This window comes from Epinephelus lanceolatus, chromosome 12 (genome assembly GCF_041903045.1).
Source record: "Epinephelus lanceolatus isolate andai-2023 chromosome 12, ASM4190304v1, whole genome shotgun sequence".
Taxonomy (NCBI): Eukaryota; Metazoa; Chordata; class Actinopteri; order Perciformes; family Serranidae; genus Epinephelus; species Epinephelus lanceolatus.
In genome coordinates this window covers 38,961,405-38,981,531 of record NC_135745.1, presented here as the reverse complement: position 1 = coordinate 38,981,531, position 20,127 = coordinate 38,961,405, and the positions used below count along the sequence as shown (strand labels likewise).

General features: G+C 40.2%; 1 protein-coding gene across 8 annotated transcripts in view; it reads right to left on the bottom strand.

Annotated features, from left to right (window-relative positions):
• asic1c (acid-sensing (proton-gated) ion channel 1c) overlaps nt 1-20,127 on the bottom strand; it is a 136,944-nt gene that overhangs the window by 21,299 nt on the left and 95,518 nt on the right. For 5 of the 8 annotated variants that reach the window (XM_033650474.2, XM_033650476.2, XM_033650477.2 and 2 more), the window contains exon 1: nt 3,193-4,459. The exons of the other annotated variants lie outside the window; for them this stretch is intronic. In XM_033650474.2, the coding sequence (XP_033506365.1) occupies nt 3,193-3,837 (645 nt within the window). In that variant the 5' untranslated portion in view covers nt 3,838-4,459. Of the gene's footprint in view, nt 1-3,192; nt 4,460-20,127 lie in introns of those variants that run through there. 8 annotated transcript variants of the gene reach the window in all.

The following is a 20,127-nucleotide window of genomic DNA, read 5'->3' as shown; positions in this document are numbered from 1 at the left end:
AGTCAATCAATTTCAACTATCAGACTGTAGAATTGATTGGTTATGCAACACTCTGAGAAACTAGAATATGTATTTCTCATGCATTTTGACAAAATATAAAAACCTGCAGTGTTATAAAGAAGTATCAGCTCTCGTATTACCTTTACAGCATTTTAAATTGAGAGAACACACCTACGTACGTTTTACACAATCACACACAAGTTCATCACAATTACATATGCAACAATACCTGCTTGTTAGTGTCCCCAGAAAGCAGGTACATATTTAAATGGGGTGAGTTTGAATGAGTCACGACGAGACTGGAAAATCAGAAATCATCATTAAAGTATGGAGGTAAAGCGAAGCCAAGAGGATTTGAATTTTTAAAGCAACTGATTACCTAATTGTAAGATTTAATCACTACTGAAAATTTAATGCTGTAAATGAATAGGGGCAGGCCCTCTCACATTGTTCATAAGATACCGGTCTATTTTTAATATGGTGAGAAAAACTCACATCCTGATAATGGCACTACTTTGCCTTGTCGATATAACGACGTCATACTGTTACGCCGGCAACAAAAAGCATGGCTGAAAGCAAAATTGTTACCAGCTCCGCAATGGAGGAGGTAAGTTCCAGAAAGGGGAGTAACTTCAGTGGGTTATGGCATCGTTAGGCCTTGTGTCCAAAATGTTGTATGAATAGCCCCAAACTTTCAAGACCCTTTTAGTGACTTGCTGCTCAGAGGAAACTCAGTCAGCGGCTCATCCAGCAGCAGAACAGCATGTCTCCCTCTCCATGTAGGAGTTAACTCCAGGTCATTCTGTCATAAGCTTGTCATAATCTATGGCTATGTAGCACTAAAAAAACCCTACATATAGTCACTGTAACATAACAGCCTGTCAAAATAAATGCAGGTCTGTGTGTGTGCTTGGGGCTCTGATAGTCAGCGCTGAGTGACGCTCGTTACAGCGAGATATATTGAAGGGTACTTTTTTTTTTTTTGTATTTGACAGCTGTTAAGATGTGTAATTTGTAGTTGATTTCACTTTGCTATATGTTTCCTATTTCATATTTAACCTTGCTCTAAGTTGCAGCTGTTCACAAACTGAAGAACTGAGAGTTATTTTTGGTTTAGTTTTTACTGATTATTTGAGGACAAACTGTTAAATTTATACTGGTATATAGAGCTATGACACTGATTTTGTTGCAATTGTATGTTTCTGAAAATTAATATGTTTTGTCATATAATCAAGAACATTATCATTGCAAAAATACCCTGAAATATTACCATATTGTCCAACCCTATAAATTAATACCAATAAATTTACTGCAGTGAAATATTTTAATTTGAAGAACATCTATCAGTATTTAAATTAAAATGCCGCATTCCCCTTTTTGGAATCTGCAGTAGCTAATTTCAAGTTGTGCCATTTTAGAACTTGATTTTCAATCATGAAAAAAAAAAAAAAAGAACTTCAGTCACCTGAGGAACAAGTCTGATTGATATTGATCCAAAATTTCAAAAAACAAAAAACTTTCTTAACATAATTAAAGGTTCATTTTCAGGATTTTGTATTCAGTTGCTCATAAAATTCAAATCATTAAGACCGCCTACGGGAAAAGTTCAAATACTAATTTGCTACATTACGCCACACTTCCTACGTTAATGATCGTGGTTGTCCAATAATCCATACTTGGCAAACAGTAATGTGTCAAACATTCACTTTAACACCATGACAAGAAATCGTGGCTGCTGGGATGGTGTTTCTCACAGGCTGTCTCAACATTCCAGCAGTCTGTCTTCACTACATTTCTAAACAAGTAACACTGGTGAAAGAAAGGAATGTCATATAATGCTTAATTTTCACGACCCAGCACAGCGAGGTCATGCTAAGAGAGCTGCTGGCAAAAACTCAACCACTATGGCAAAGCTGATCTCAAGAGATCGGAGTCAGTGTTCCATGTCCAGACACAGACAGACTTACATGCAGCTCAGACAGATAAGACAGCGCCTTTGGTCCTTTCCCCCTGCTGGCTGTATAATGAGGTCTGCAAAAGTGACTAGAGACCTGTTTTTAAAGATTCTGATTTAAGTTTAGATAAAACAGGAGCTGCACACCATGTGCTACTGAAGATGGGAGCATGCAGCACAGTTTAAATCCCAATTACGGCCCCAATCTGGCTATGAAGACAGATTTTAACGACCACAGAGGCTCTGCTGCACTGGTTTGTGCAAAGCAGGGGAGCCACCATGGACAGCTGACATCTTGCAGTGTGTGCAGGACTTTGCATTTCAACTGTCTCAAGAAGTAGTCACAGTAACAGGTCTGATATTTCTGACTCTGTATCTATAGATGATGAGATCTGCAAAGGCAAGTGGTGAAATGTGATGCCTGTGACAGGTTAGTGTTTTAAAACTGAGCATGTTCCCAGACATAAATTATTATCAGTGCTGCAGGAATAAATTAATCACTCTGCGTGCATACTTCTCACTGCACAAGTTTCTCCCCTTTGAGCCTTTTAAATATTTCCTAACGGTGTTAGAGGCTGTGTTGGGAGCATCTGATGGAATTATTACCATTTTGAATAATGTGGTTTGCAAACATCATCCACTTCCTCCATGCAGCATTCAGAGCTTACTCAAAAACAAATGGGTGTAATAGACTTACATCTGGTGTTTTAAATGTGAGACTCAGCTGCTTATTTGAAACAAGACCATATACTCCACATGCCCTCCAGATGTTTAATTAGAGGAGCTAAAATTTTAATTTGAACTGATTTACGACGTCTGAATTATTAATGCTCCAATTTTTTTCCCTTAATATTGTTGTCACGGGTTATAAAACAAAAAGGCGTTAAAGCAACTGGCAGAACTCGCCAGGGTGAATATAAGCGAATGAGAAAGTCCTATAACTGTAAAGCAGACAGTGACGTTATTGATGATGACATGACATTGATTTTCCACCACACCATGATGTATTTGTTTCCTTGAGTGACTTTTTGAAGACATCAAGTTTAATAAGGAAAAGGCTGTCATGTCTGAGAGGCAAAAACAGGACAGGCTTGTTTGCAGCTTTGAAACATCAACACCTTAAAACACTCTGAGAGAATGAGGATGCGGCATCAAATACTTGCATGAATTATTAATACGCCTTGTAAACAGCACTCATATCCACACCTGACAAACAACATCTCTCTCTCTGTACATACAGTGCTGAAGTTTTTGTAGGTGCAGGTTTCCCCACGGAACTTGCACTCCAGCAGCATGTCCTCCAACTGGTGGCCGAGACGTCCCATCATCTCAGTGGTGTTGACGCTGTAATCAGGGGGTGGGGTGTAGTTGTTGAAGTCCAGCAGGCTCAGGAGACCCTGCTTGTGGTTTTCTTTCAGGATGGACAGGCTCCTCTCCATCACCGTGTGATTAGGATACATGAGGTCCATCCAGTAGCCGCTGTGATACAGGTCATCCTTGGTCAGAGAGGACACACGGAAAACATTTTTGTTGCAGAAAGTAACAGCTGGGAAGGACATGTTGTGAGCCCACACCATGTTGATCTTCGTGACGGCAGGGTAGGACATCAGGTAGAGGATTCGGTTCCAGGACCAGGTGCACAGGAGACTGACACACACGAAGAAGGCCATAATCCAGATGACTCGCTGCGGCTTCGATTTGTCCGGAGAGAAGACAAACTTCAAACCGTGGATCTTCGTCCTCATTATGAAATCCACCGTGATCTCTTTCCACGATGGTTTAAGTGAGCTGGACTCAGTGTTCTGGAGACGGGTCTCTTGGGCATCACTGTCTTTGTGTGGCCCCAGGGCGACTGCTTCGGATGTGGTGGTTGTCTTAACCATAATTGCTTGTGTCAAGGCAGGTGCTTCTTTACCAAATGCTGTTTTTTTTAGTAGCCCCCCACACACATGCCTAATTTACACACAGTGGCTTTCTCTACAACCATTCTCCAGCTTTATGCATCACAAATTCCAGGTAACAGCGACTGGAGTCCTAATGTGCAGCTGTCCCACTGTTCAGGCTTGAAAATTCTTTCCCGTGAAGATATAAACAAAGGAACTGAGCTCCTTGGGGGAGGTAAAATTGATTTACATAATGATTCCTTTATGAGAAAAACAGCTGAATCACTCCATTAACGAAAACCATCAAGCGTAACCATCACCAGTCCTTCATCAATAGATAAATGGACGTGATAATTGCAGATGTAAGCGACGGCTTCACTCCCAGAGGCAATCACTTTGAAAATCCGGAGAGGCTTACCCCTGTTGCTCTGATCTTTCACTCCTCCATCTCCCTCTCCAGTGCCAGACAATACTTGCAGATTTCGGTGGTTTCTCTCTTTGTGCAGTAGCTGCCCAGAACCCAACTCCTCCCTTTTTCCACAGATTGAAGAGATGCTTTTTAGACTGTTGACTTGTAGCCTGCAGAAAGGAATATAAAGCTTGTTGCCCCCCTACACACTCTCTCCACAGTCGAATGGAGAATGAGGTGGAGCCAGTGGATGAAATTGTTTTCCTCCGGTGATGAAGTAGACCTCCAATGGTATAGAGAGGCGGGGGGAAGGTATCAATCAAAGTAGAAATAATTGTGATGAAGAAACTCTGCAACAGAATAAAATGATGAAGTCTGAAATCCTTTAATACTGGAGCATATGCAGCTTGCTCGTGAATCAATATATCTATATAATTGATAACTGAGGGGAGCCAGCTAGTTGGAGAAAAACGCAGCAAAATCCCCTTCAAAATGTGTTATGGCACATTTCCGAGTTCGTCTTGTCTGCCAGTTTCAAATATAATTTCACAAATGCAGTGTAATGAGGGCTGACATCCTGCTGCATGCAGATGTAGCTCTGGCTGATATTAAAGGTGCTTTACTCCGTTTGTGTGAGACTATCAGAGGATTCTGTTTGGCAAAAGCCTCGGATTCACACTGAGACAGGTTTTTTTTTTTCATTATGTTTAGCTGGAATTGTTTCAGTCTGTAAATGTGACTATTGGCTGAGTAACCTGATCAAAGCTGTGGTGATGTATGGTTGGAAGAAACGACTCTGAAAAGTACAAAAAAAAGAGAAACTGTTGGATTGTTGTGCGTGTTTGGAGAAGAGGGCGTCATTTGCACGTTTAGATGGGATGAATTGGACTAAAATAATTGGATTCGTCCTAGTTTAAATATAACAGAAAAGGGTGGAAATGCCTCATGGGAATCACGGGGTCCTTGTCGCACTGTCTGGAGTGATGCAGAAGTGTCACAAGATGCCAGTAATGATCTGCCAGTTCTATTTCAGGAAATTAATAATGCACTAATGTGCCCCATTTCATCTTAAAACATATACTTGTGAAAATTAAGCAAATGTGAACGGAGAACTTTTATGTACGTTGATTTTCCAAGAACAGTTCAACAATTTGGGGAATAAATTTCTTCTCCCTAAGCATCTCAATCACCAGAATTGAACATTTATCCAAACCAAGGATACATTAGCACTTTATTTTGTAGCTGATCCGTTGAAACTTTACATTTTTCAACGCTCTGGTGAAGGCATGATTAGGTGTAGCTGCAAAAATCACTTTGTCATGGTTAGGAGAAGTTCATGTTTTGGGCTCACAACACCAACATTTCGTGCAACAAATGCTGCTGGGAAACGCTGCAATATGCTGCTATAACACCCACATTTTATGGCTCAAACACCGCTGAGGGATGCTGTGATGTGTCTGTAAGAAACACCCCCAAAGAGTAAAAAACATCCAGGTTTGGTGCCACAAACACTGATGGAAATGCACAAAGGATTGCCAAAAGACAATTAGTATTGTTGTTTGTTGGTTTCAAACAGTGGTCTGCAGCTTGGCAGGCATCTCACCCAAGTGACACCCCATCCACCATCCCTTCCACCGCTCCAGGGTAAAGTCAGCTTATATATTAACTCTCTTATAAATGTTGATATGAAACATGCAAATGTAACACATTTATTGTTTGCAGAATTCTACAATGCCAACATTTTCTTGTGGCGACTGTGCTGCCTCAAAGTAAGATAAAAAGATCGACATCACTCTTATATCTGTACGCTAAATATGGAAGTAGGGATAGCAGGCTGTTTCGCTTAGCATAGACTGGAAGCAGGGGGAAACAGCTAGCCTGTTACCAGTGGCGACTTTGAGACGTCACTCTGCACACTTCATTTTTGCACCTCAGTTTTTGTACAGATAAATTAATAAAGTATAGCATGTTAATAAGCAAGCTCTAGAGATATCTTTATACTATGATAATCTAGCTTCCTACTTAATGCACAGACATGATAGTGGTATCAGAAAATGAATGTATGTAAGTGACAAATTATTTCTTTGAGTGAGAGTGGCTGGAAAGTGAACTTGTAGTTACTGTTTGCAAGTTATGAATTTCTATATCACTTGAGGCATCATTTAAAATTATTTTTGCTCTGCATAGCAAAGCTCACCATCTGTGGTGCGCTTCACATCTGCATCCACTGCCTCACTAAATGCTGTAGGGAAATGCCCAGTTTTTCTTACACTGACACTAAATGTTTCCCTTTAATCAAAATCAATGATGAAGTGATAAGTAAACAGACGTGAAAGTGTGAATAGAGGAAAAGAGGCTTATGCGCTAGATGTAATTGGATGTCAAACAGTGAGCAGGGTTTAGCAATCACACATTAACTCAGTCAAACCATGCTGCTATTCAGTACAAAGGATACATATTATGTAGTGTTGAAAAACACAATATTATTTTATAAAAATGTTATTCCGTGGAAATATCAGGAGGTCATACTCTAAACTTGTTGTGATGATGCATTAGGAGTCCTGTGTCCCGACCAACACATTTGTTATTCAACTAAAATGCAAAACTTAATTTAATAAAAATATTGTTTGATAACATTTCAATTTATCTCCAGCCAATTTAATTATAGCCAAAATTATTAATTCATAACAAAGAGAGAGAGGGTGGCCACTATGCACAACAGTTTTTTGCTGTGTTCAGAAGTTGTGGTAATAACAGTTTGATAACATTAATGAATGTCTGGATACAGAAAATAAAGAGAAGCTGCAGTAACAGCTTCAGTTCTGCGGTAATAGTTATTTTCCCCCCGTGTGCTCTCAGGGCTTTCCGGTAGCAAAACAGCTAAATTAATTGCCTCGGTCCAGCTTCCCCAACAGCTACTGGATGTCATGTCTGCACCACACCTCTTTTTTCCTGGCTTCCAAGCAACACACATGCTTGGCATTGCTTTCTTTTTAGCCTTGTGTTCAAACCTTTTTATTCATAGAAACACCTGGATAGGCTTTGTTTAATTGTGGAAGTAAGGATTCTCTTTTTGTTTGGGAAAGATCCAATCAAAGTGAACAAAAGGCTCTATTTTGGCATCAACAGGGATAACTACCTCAGTGTCAGACCCGGCAACAAAGCAAAACAAAGACGGGAAAAATACAAATGCTGCATGAGCAGCAGGAAAGTAAATAACTCCAACAATAACACCTTATCAGACTTATAGCTGACTGTCTGCTTTCTGCACTAACTGCCCAGCGGCATTGATTTCCTTTATTCTTGGTTTCTTTGCAAAGATGTCAATAGATATGAGGCACATTTAACTGGTGAGTTAATTACTTGAGCTCATTTGTGCTACAGCGGAGGCGTAAAGCGGACGGCTCTCCTGGTTTCTCAATCGTCTCTCGTCAGCAGTTTGAGCCGAGCGCAATTTCATTACTTGCAGCTGCAGAGGCTACACACAGGCAATGCGTGACAATCATCGTTAGTCTTTTTAACATGTGCTTTCGCTCTGTGACAGCGGCTGTCCACCAGTGGACTTTAATGTCAGCCCTTTACATTTAATCACAGGTATGTTTTCAGTATCTATGTCTTCTCTCTGTGTATATGTCTTACGCTGGGCTCAAGCACCTCCTACATAAATTATTCTTACTTCTATTACCATTATTAGGCTACTATTAAAGATTGTACATGGAAAAATACCAACAAGTTCCAGCCTTTCATTGTGAGACTAAACTGATTTTCTGGCCACTTGGGGGCAGCAGAAACAAGCCCTGGCAGTAATTTCATCAGGCCATTTATTCACCAAAGTATTTTTTTCCTAGCTGAAAACACCAGGACACTTTGGTTGCGTCTGGTTGCTATGATACGGAATATCTGCAGGGGCAAAAGTGTCTGTACAAGGTAGAGCATTTGCTATCAATGACAGGAAGGCTGAAGCACACAGGGATAGTGGACGGACGCACTGATCTATGTGGCACTTGTCCCCTACCCCACTGTGATTGGATGGCAGGGTAAAACATGACAGTGACGAGCAGTCTTTAATCCAAAGTTAAAAACTTTTCACTTAAAAATAATAAAAAAAATAAAACCAATGACTGGCTAGTTCACTCGGTGTAAAAGTCCACAGTACAAGCAAGCAGTCCAAAAACACATCCGAGGCGCTCTGACTGTCATTAAAAACCCTTTATTGGTACATGGATAACAATCGCGTTTCAACTAGGGAGTCTTCAACAGGGTGTGAAGGGAAGTGCACCTGATTTTTTTTAACAACGAACTACACAGAGCCTTAACCCAGTGCAGACCTCCCTATTTTTTCCTCATTAAACATTTCTCACTTCTTGGCAACCAGAAAGAAAATGCAAAACGTGAAGTGCTCAGCGCTGAACAGACTTTCAGCACCTTCTCATGCTGCTGGCATTTGTAGCATGGTGTAAACAGTTGCGCTCCAATTGCAAAGAATTCCAAAAATATGCTGGGTTTAGTAGAAAAACACTAGGGTGCACAATTGACCAATCAACTGGTTGAAGAGTAGGTAGAATTTTAGTCAACCAAGATTTTCTTTGGTTGACTGCAGCTCTAAATTACTATAGTTGTTATAGTTGTCACATATCCAGCAGACACAGCTGAGCTTGTTGGCATTCAAAAAATCCAGGGTGATTAATGCGCTCTGCTTTCCATCCCAAAGGTGGAGCTATCACATGTGTAAACCTTAAGTCTGCATCCACTGATTTTATTTGACCATGTCAGACAGTGCAACAGGCTTTAAATGCAACACTGATATATCATTAGTTATTAAAGCTGATGGAGAGAACGCGCTAGCAAACAGTTGTATTTACACATCCAGCAGACATTGAGCTCTCTTCCCATCATACGCAGCCATTACCTCAATTGTTAATATGAAATATTGATTAGTGAAGCGTTAAGTGTAAATATTAGACCACTTCAATAAAGTCTTATCAGTGCATGTTCTTTTGTTTTCAGCAGATCAATGATGTGCTGGACTCAGTAAATTTACAGGACTTACGTACCTCTCCCTCTTATGTTATTGGATCTACAACATGACCTCATAAGAAGGTTGGAGCCTTTCCAATCTACTCAAAGAAACAACAAAGCTTTCCAATCTGGTGTAACACTCTGCAATCATGTTTCTGCACTGAGCTGCAGTGTTTTAGGATTTTTTTGTAATATGGCTCAGACTTCAGTGTGACTGACTTTCTAAAACTGTGTTTATTTGTGAAATCATTTCACAAAATCATTAATTTAATTAAAATATCCCCTCCAAGACAGCGCTGCAATCACTCAGGAATATAAAGCGCTCCGGGGCAGAAGTTAATGATTTTTCGTCTCTATAAAATTGCCAGCCTCCTTATTGAAAACACATTTCTGCTGCTTGCACATTTCTATTGTTATCTTCCCGAGGATGCAAAAAACATTTCATCTTTGTCTCAGTATTCAAGCATGTAATTAGAGAATCATGGTGTAATAAAATTTGCCAAATTGAAAACGAGCAGCTGACTGCCGTTTGATGAGAAAGAAAAGTGCAACTATTTGAAAGATAAGTAATTTTTTGATTTGTACATTTATTGCCCGGCTTTAAGACCAGCTCAGTGATCCCTGCGACTGTCAGGGAGTGACACTAACCATCCTCTTTCATGTCAAAGCTTAGTTGAACCCCAGAGGTCTCATTAGAGGAGGAGCAGAGTTTTGACTAAGTAAAGGGGAGAGCTCCTTCAAGGGCCAGTGAGAATGTTCAGCTCCGAATGAAATACCGGCGGCAATTAGACCCACATCAGAAACACAGGCAGCTCAGACAAGGCAAAGACCAAGATGAGAAAAATACAGGCTATATCCAACATTATTACCCAGTTACTGCAGAGCTGAGCTGATTAGCTAATTCGTCGATTAACAGACCACAATTCTGATGACTAAGTAATTATTTAAGTCAAGTAAAAATGCCAAAAATCAGCTGGCTATAGCCCTTATTTGTGAACATTTGGTGTGTTTCTCAATCTTCTGACAGTAAACACAATATGGTGTTTGGACTGTTGGACCGGGAGAGAAGCATTTTTATAATGAAACCCCAGGGAATTGTGTTGGGCTTTTTTCTTTCTTTCTTTTTCAAATCAATTTCAGGACTTTTTCTGGCCAAATCATTAGTTAATTGAGTAATTCTGAATCAATAATTAAAATAGTTATTTGCAGCCTTAAGTGACTGCTCACTGAGCACACATAGAAATAAGGCTCATTCTAACGATTGCTTCGTTTCATTATCGTTTAATCTTCCAATTGCTTTCTTGATTAGTCAATTCATTTTTGCTATGAAACTGGCCAATATAACGACACTATCTAGGGCACCCATGTCTATAATGTATTCTAAACATACTTATAATGCATTATGATCTGCTGATAGAACTGTATAATTAAATGTTACACATTAGTATACTTATAAGCATTCGTAAATATTCATAATGCCTTATAACAATAATCATAACAGTATTTTATAACGTCTTGCACGGCCATGTCTCGTAACACTTTATTAATGGTCACTCACTTACCTTTTAAAAGCCCATGACTGTAATGCATTACTTATAATGTGTTATAATCTGCCTATTGCACTGTATAATGATTGATATAAGCACTTGTACATGGTCATAATTCTTTATATACAATAACCCTTTACAGTGACTTAGAACCAGCTTGCAATGTTCTATATGAGCCCAATACCTCGGGAAATTTCATACATGTACTTAAAGCACATCCAGAGACCACTTAGAGTAACTTCTTATCAGATTATAATGCATTACAACTATGACAATTATAATACACAATGTGTAGTGCCCTGCAATTATGAAGTATTATGACACTTGACCTTGTTAGTCATAATAAAATGCTTTATAATGTGTTTAAGTATGCATAAGGTGTTTTGAATATTTATGAATGATGATAACTACACTTACACAGTGCTTTAAGCAGATTATAATGCGCTATGAGCATTTTCTTAATGCATTGAAGACATGGAAGTCATGGAAAGTGGTACCATAATTTCCAAGGCGCCTGTTTCAAAATCCTTTTCTTATCCAACCATCAGTCCAAACCCAAAGATACTAAGTTTAATATTATACATAAGAAGGGAAAGCAGCTATTTATTATGACCTGGCAATCAACAAATCAAAATGACTGATGATTTCAGCTCCATGCTTTGTACTGAACTTCACACAGTAATGTGACGACTATACCTTTAAATAAGAAGAAACTAACGGACCAAACGAGCAGACCGTCTGACAGTCCTTACATACATACAGTACCCACTTTAAACTTTTGATAAAAAACTATGAAGTTGTAACATTTGAAGCTTGAATAAATAAAGCTGATTTGTCGAATACTAAATAAATATTCCACATATAAGGCACCAGAGTCTCTCAACCGTGACTCCAGGATTCCTCATGGAGTTACTTGATATGCAGCATGTCACACTCAGATTCACATGAAAACTTCACAACTCGACTCCCTGAGATTTTCCAGACCTTAAAATCAAGGCCAGAGACAGGCAGACAAGTCCTGTGCTACACTGTGATTTAAGATGACCAAACAAATGCAAATCTGGAGCACAAGACAGACGGTTAGAGCCAAAACAAATGCAATCAGGGATGTCACTCTGGTGGACGGGCAGCTTCTTTAGCAAAGGGAGACATCTTGTGGCCTGCCTCTAAATGAAACCAACCTCCTTGTTTAAAAAAAAGAAAGCAACACAGCCACTCTGTATGCTGCACCAGTAACGCAAGGGAAGCAAGAATGGATTTTTAGCTAAGATGGGCTTATACTGTGAAATATCTCATATAAAATTCATCAAACAGGAAAATATTGGCATGTGCTTTGTAAAAATTATAAATAAATAAAATAACCAAAAGCTGTTTTGGAGGAGAGTGCAGTGCATCCACAGTAAATCCTTTTGCTCATAAACATATTTGTTTTTCAGTTTCAGTAACGCAAAATGCAAGACTCAGTGTTACTTATTTAGAATCCACAGTAATTATGAACATTTCTGACGCAGCACATGTACAGTATATCCCCCTCTGGCAGACCAGGTGGAGGGCAGATGCAGCCTGTATCAATAAAAAACAGATGCTGGCGGCTACACCTGCCGTCTTGTTCCCTTGTTCCATTCCAGGCAGAACCCAACTAAAAAAAACATAAGTGCGCTGTCACTCAAGCTTTCAGTCTGCAGCCCCGCAGTCACACTTTGATAAACTCACTCCTCATATTTCTTCACCAGTACTTTCATTTGCAAGGATAATCAAATTTTTTTTGCATGTCCTCATCTTGTTTGCTCAGCTGGAGGCTTTTGGTATCCATTCCTGAATCCATTTTGCCCGCTTGCCCAGAAATTAAGCATCGTAAGCACTTGCCAGCTGCCTAAAAGCGCCACAGAGAAACAGCATTCCATCAAGAGTTTCTCCTGTGTCAGGTGAACATTATTATGAATTCAAATCATATCCTCAAACACCCGCAAGGCTACACAGGCTCTCTCTTCTTCCGGCATTCAAACAAATGTCATTACATAATCTAAATGTATAGGATTTTTTTTAAACACTTGAAAGTGGATTACATCATCCGTCATACTTCTGAAAAATGACTTGTTGTTTCCAGCAATGTGTCATGTCTGACTTCCCTTGTTCAGTGACTCGTGGTGTCGAGGGAAATCTCAGTTTACTTGAAAGAAGATAGTGATACAATACTTTGAAAGGTGCAAGGCATCGCTTTTATTGGCTTAGAGAGCAGGATATATAGATCCCAGAGGCCATTAGTAGAAACTAAAGCTAAATATGGGCATGGCAGATCATCGAAGATCATAAGGACATGTGATATGGAACCATGAATTGTTGTTTTTTTTTGCCCTATCGTTGTCTGGTAAAATATAACAATCTGCATATTAACAAGCCTAACACATGCTTTTGTTTGGATATTGCATGATGCCAGAAGGCTGGTAATTTGCGACACAACATAATGGCACTATTGGTTTTGGACAGAGTCACAATTGTGTCCGATGTCTCCACCTAACAAGCTAATTAACTTAAGAGGTTCTGTCAACTGGCACCTTTAATGTCTGCCTCTGGTAGTATCTGCTCCCAGATGTGCAAGTCAGCAAAAAGGCATCCCCGTGCAGCGTCCCCGCTATGAATTCCTTTACTATTCCTCGTCAGCGCCATTGATCGGACTGCCAATGCTGCACTTACAGTAACAGTGGCTCCCGCGCTGGCCTTTACTGACACTGAGTAATGGAACAAACACATTAGGTATTTGCTATCTGGCCTGTCATCGACGCTCACTGCTTCAGATTTGTTTATTTCGTTGTTTGTACTGTGGGGCTTTATTTTATCTCTCCCCTTCTTTCTCTTCATGCTCCAGGCAGCACTGTAATTTTGTGCTCCTCCACACACCTCTTCCCTTCATCTCTCCTAATGCTTCCAGTTGTGCATCGCAGCGCTGACTCGGCTCCAAAGCAGGCTGAATCACAATGATGGTGTCAGTCGGCAGCTGAGTCCCAGTCCCACCTCAATCTAAGCACAGCACAGCCTCCTTTCCCTCTATCTCATCCTTTCTCTTTTATATCCACTTTGTCTTAGCTTTCTCCTTCAACCCTGTGCCTTGCTTACCCCCTTTTATCCTTCTCTCTTCTATAAGCTGCTACTCTTCTGTCTCCTCCTATCTACCACACTGCCGATTTTCTGCCTCTTCCTGAACTGGTCTAACTCTCAATCCTGACTTCTGCTTCCTTTACTCACCCTCCTCTTTTCTATGACCTCCAAAACCAACTTCAGCCTCCATACTATACTGCAGCGGATGAAGTAAAACACCACATCCTGCTTCTCGTTTGGCAGACGCTGAACAAATCCCCAGCCACAACAGACAGACCACAATGTAATATCAAAAAGGCTCTGCACAATCCGATACCTCAACAGGAAGTTCAATTGCAGCACACAAGATCAATAGTTAAAGGATAAATGTGATAGAATCAACTCTGTGCATTAGCCTGCTAAAGCTCTGAGCCGGTGATCGAATGAAATGATATTACGCCAACTTCAGCATGCATCCTGCATATACACACTGACACATGATTTATTTGGTCAGAGCCAATCTTGCAGGTTTAATCCACAGCAGCGTGTTGGGGTGCTTATGCTTGTGAGCATTAATGAGGCAATAAATCAAACACCAGTTCACGGGCGGTGTGTACAGCAACAAGATGGAGGCACCGGATTAATTTTGATAATGAAATAAAGCTATAGCTGAGAAAATTGTTTGGCCGATCAGTTGAATAAATGGGATCATGCTTTCTTTAAGGTTCAGTGTGCAGCATTTAGGGAGATATAGGAGCAGCAATGGAATATAATATAATATAATATAATATAATATAATAAGTGCTTTCTGAAAATAAGAACTGTTGTGTTTTCTTTACCTTAGAATGAGCCGTTTATATCTACATACGGGGCGGGTCTTCATTTGTAGAGACTGCCATGTTGCACTGCCATGTTTCTACAGCAGCTCAAATGAATAAACCAAACACTGGCTCTAGATAGGGACATTTGCGTTTTCCTGTCAGCCACCGTAGGTAGCAGCCCCTCAGTAACAAGCAGTGTTGGAAAAACACTCATCTTTTTCATGTGAAACTGCTTTCTTTAGTGTTTTTACCAGTTTAGATCACTGTGTCTGTTTGTTGTCTGGATTTGAAGTCATCAGAGAAAAAAGATAAGCACACATTAGCAGGTGCTGGGCGAGCGGCCCATCTCGACAAGCCACGTGGCTTCAGAGAAACACTGATTTGTAACATGAAACTGCTTTAAGGGGGATTTATACTTGTGCGGCAGACCCTATGCTGTAGCCTACACACGTGGCCTACGCTGTTGTGAGCATTTATACTTGTGTGGTAGTGTGTTTGTGTCACTCTGCAGTTACACCTCCAAAACACTAGTCGGCGGCAGGGTTTCTGTGAAGTGCTGTAAAGTTTAGTTGATTCAAAACACATTAAACACACATTAAACATGGCTTAATAGAGACAATTTCAAACACAAGTACACAAATCAGCTTCACTATAACTCGCAGCTGGACACATTTTCCCCACAAATACAACAGGCTAATGTTTTTAGCACAAGCCTATGGTATTTTACATTGTATAAATTAGCCTAGTGGCTAGCGGACTTTTTTCTTCACTCATATGAAGTCAGGGACAACAGCAACATTTAACAAAGGTAACGTTACAAAATTCGGCTCCTTAATGTAACATGCTAACGTTATTAGCACAAGCCTATGGCATTTTACATTGTATAAATTAGCCTAGCTACGGGGGGAGATTTCCTCTGCTCATATGAAGCCAGGATAAATCAAATCCCCAGAAGATAAATTACACACAACACTTAAAATGCTGTTTTGTGGAGGCTTTATTATCTACACAATTTATTGTCTCTTATTTGTGAAATTAAAGTAAATAAAAGCTTTGTTTCCACTGACGGAAATGGTTTCAGCTTAAAGTAATAGGCAGGAGATCTGCTTCACCACGACGTGTAGTTACATTAATGGGGAGGTGCATGTCAGGCTACGGCGTAGGGTACGGTGTCAATTCAACGCAGAAATATAAATCCTGCATTATTCAGTGTATTTACTGGTTTAAATCACTGAGTCTGTTTCTCTTGAAGAGGCAGAGACCTCTGTAGATAATGTGGCTCATGGTTAAAACCTGCTGTACAATGAACACTGAAGGAATTCTAACCGGAAGAAGTTTCAGCTGGCTGTAATCTGCAATCCTCACCACTAGATGCCACTAAATCCCCCTAAATCTCACACACTGCTCCTTTACTATAATGTTGAGTCACATACTCTGCCTGAAATAGACACATTTATATACATATATTTTATACACATTAAGTCTTGCAGAAGCACAGAAATTCTTCAGTGTAATCTGAACAAAGCTTATTACCACAGTTCGCAGACTGATACAGGGATATTCAAGGCTATGTTCCTGTATATATTCATAGCACTGGGTAAAAAAATTCCAGCATCCACCATCTGCCAGCCTTTTAATGTCTGAGTCTCGTTCTCCTCCAGTGAATTACAGCATCCTCCCCCCGAAAAAATATTTCATTACTTTATGCAGAGGGAATAATTGCACTTGGGGGCCCAGATATTTCCTCTCCAAGATTTCTCAATACCACTGCACCCATATCCAACTCATTAGCAGAAACATCTGGTCTTTCCTGTCACTGTAGGCATGCTGTAGTTTCTCCAGCCACAGTTTCTTTGTCTGACCTTGACACAAAAATGCACATGCAGGCACAAACACACATCTATATTCTCATGCAGAAATACTACACAGATTGAAGTATCATAAAGGTAATATGTTAGATTCTAGAAGAGCAAAAATAATAGTACTCTAGGGGTTTTGAATTGGAAAAGGTAATAGTCTATTTATTCTAGCACTCTGCCGTTTTAATGCCATATCAAAATGCAAAACACTCAAGTTTAATATATGAGCAGAGGCATTTGAATGATTTCATGCATACATTTCCTCCGATTTTTCCACACACAGACAGCTAATTATCAGATGTTGTCTAGACCTTGTGTGAGTCATCTTGCGGTGATGTTCCTGAAGTATATAATGGGTAATCTCAGTTCCATCACATCTCATCTCCTGTGAGAGGACTTGCCTCTGAGCCTCCCACAGTAAGATCAGCAGGCCGAGGAGGGGGGATTCAGGCAGCTCCATGAATATTTAATTAGTCCCCTCTATACTTAGGCCCTCAGAGCGTCTCCAGTTTCTGACATTTAGCTGAAATTTGCCCTTTGTGCGTGGGGATGTGAAAGAGCCAAGGTCACCTGACTGACCGCACTGATATCAAAATCTGCCTTTATTAGCTTAAATGTGCCGTGCTGTTTTGGTGGAACTCAAATCTGGTGCGCTATTTTCTTGTACAAGGCTGAAGCTCTTCTTACAGTAGATGTCAGGTTTGGTGTGGGTTCAGTGGAAACCAATGTCTTTCAAACAAAATAATAGTATTGACACTTTAGACCTACTAGGTAATTAGTATAAATCATTTGCCTTACTTCCACTGCTACTGGCTCTCTAAGAAATTGTGCAGCATGACAAACCCATCTTGGTGCTAGGCTTTCATCACTCAAATCAATGGCCCATTTCATCGAAATACAATCCTTCCCCTGTCTCTGCAGCAGGACGATTAAGTTCCATTCAAATTCTGCTGACATGATTTTATCTCTTTGGTTGAGGCTTGAAAATTGAGGGGAAAAAAATGGGATTTAACAATAAATGAAAGCACAAGGGTTCAGAAAAATTACCCTTTCACTGTAAAAGTGACACTGTTCTGTTTTGGTGACTTTATGTGTTTTTGATGTTGTGAGATGAGACAAAACGCTAGAACATTTGGTGCCACTGCTACCAGAAAGATCATTCTTCTGAGGTATTTACAAAGAAAAACAATAACATATTAAAAACTCTACTGGTCTCAAAAACGCCATATGTTTACTACATAATGCATGATGCATGATGTCAGCAGAGATTTGTTGAACCATATGGCACCTCAGTAGTTTACATCTTTCTGGGGACAATTTTAAGGAAGTAACTCTCATTTCTCCTTCAAGAAAAAGGATTATTAATAGTGGTTGCAAAATGAAGAAGTGGACATAATATAAATATTGCCATCACTGTAAAAGCCGAGGAAATATCTTTCTGCTTTTGGCGCCTGCTCTCATACACAGAGATAAAGCATTACTTTATTAGTATTCCTCAGAAATTCTGCCTGTCTTACACCCCCATACCTGTTGTTCCCCCCTGAGCCACTTAATCTTTGCACAAACATGCCATTAATTATTCAAAAAGGAAGGATTATGGGACCATTACCGAAGAAACAATTAAGAAATGACAACATAATTTGAATGAAAGTGACGTCTCTTTCCTGAACGATATCTGAAGTGAATGTCTCATCATGACAATGCTCATTTAAAAAAAAAAAAAAAAAAAAAAAAGAACCACTCCCTTGCAGCAGAGCTCTGCTGTAATGTCTTCTGGTGTTCATAAACATAAACTGACTCATATTTCATTTCACCGAGGGCAGTGTGAAGCATTCAAATCGTAGCATTATAATGACTATTAAACAGCTCTCAGTTGTTAGCATTGTTGCCAAAGGCTTTTGCATATGTTCAAATCTGGCTTTCATGCTTTTCTACTGAGTGTGTGCATTTTCCCTTTAATTTAAAACATCATTTTAGATCTTCAGATAAATATTTAGTCTAAATATTTAAATAATCTGCATTTATCCTACTGAGAAGTTCTGAAATATTTAAGATAGCACTTTTACACTCTCACATCTCACCATCTAAGGATGAGTGTTTTTTCCCCACAATGATTCTGATGCAGTTTACACCAAATTTCTCCCTGAAGCAAGACCCACAGAGGGAGCCATACTTACTGTAGTAAAGTTCTCTGGACCGCAGTCCTTGCCTCTATATTTGCAGTCAAGCAACATTTCATCTATGTTGTGGCTAGTCCTCTGCACAAACTCCAGCATGTTGAATGTTTTGCTGGGGTAAAACTTGCTGTTGTCCCCCGGTTGCCCCAAAGCGGCCATGAAGTCATCAAAGTCCCCTTGCTCCACACCCAAGAGCCCCGCCATCCAGAAGATGTCATCCCTACTGATCTGGGACCTTCGATAGCTGTTGTAGTTGCAGAGGGTGATGGCTGGGAAGTACATGACGGGACTGTCCATCTCATCAAGAATGGTGACATGGGGGTACTGGAGGTACTCGATCACACGGTCGGCAACTTGGTAAAGGAAGATGGAAAGGGAGGAGCTGAATGCAGCGGCCCAAAGCAGCCGTCGAATAGTCACTCCACCGGGCAGGAAGATGTGGCTGAGGCCGTGGAGGGTACAGTTGGCCCCGAACACTGTAATGTCTGACGGTGGACGTGGCGCTTCTTCCTCTGGGGCTCCCATTATCACCAAGAGTTTCCAAGTTAGTGTTGCTGGATGTGGTCTTGCTGCAGTGATGACCTGCTGAATACTGGCGCTAACAGGGAGGTTCACCTAGACTAAATGTACAAGGAAGGCTGGACAAGACAGAGTATAGTTTCCTGTTCACACCCGAGGGAGGGGAAGGGGTGGGTAACTGAAGCTGGGAAGTAGCGATGGACTGGTACATCAACCAATCCTGGTTGAGGTCTTAGAGGGCACATTGAATTCAAGAGATCCAGTTTCATTTGGGAAGTAAGACCTGATCCCACAGGGGGTCATAGCAGATGCATCAGACAGGGATACAGCAGAGAGGCAAAGATGAAAACTGAAGCATATTCAATTTAGCAACCTCTAAAACACCCAAATTCTTTTGGCACACATCAATGGCATCGTGCGTCTCTGACTGAAAGTTGAAGTACTTTATTGTTTTAACTTCAGAAGAATTCAGTGCAATTTAATGAGTTAAAAAAAAAATACCGTGCCCCAATCAAAACAAGGCTGTTCTTCTCAGTTCCTGAAAAGTTGACATTTTTGAGACAGAAAATGTCAGCAATTCCCAATTAGCATCACATTTACTTACAGCAGCACACACAAACTTAGAGGTGCCATGTACAACCACAATAATCCATTAGCCACTGAGAAGCTACACAGGGGAAATAGCTTAGTGCTTTTCTTAATGAAACATTATTGTGAAAAGCCACTATATTACTCATTAATGGTGTTCATTAAGCTTATTGCAGCTGATGACAGGAGTCAAACCTGTCACTCCTCTAAGTCACAGACTCCTTTTTATAACCTTTATGCTACCATCTTCCTCTCTGAACTTTCTTGTGATGATTA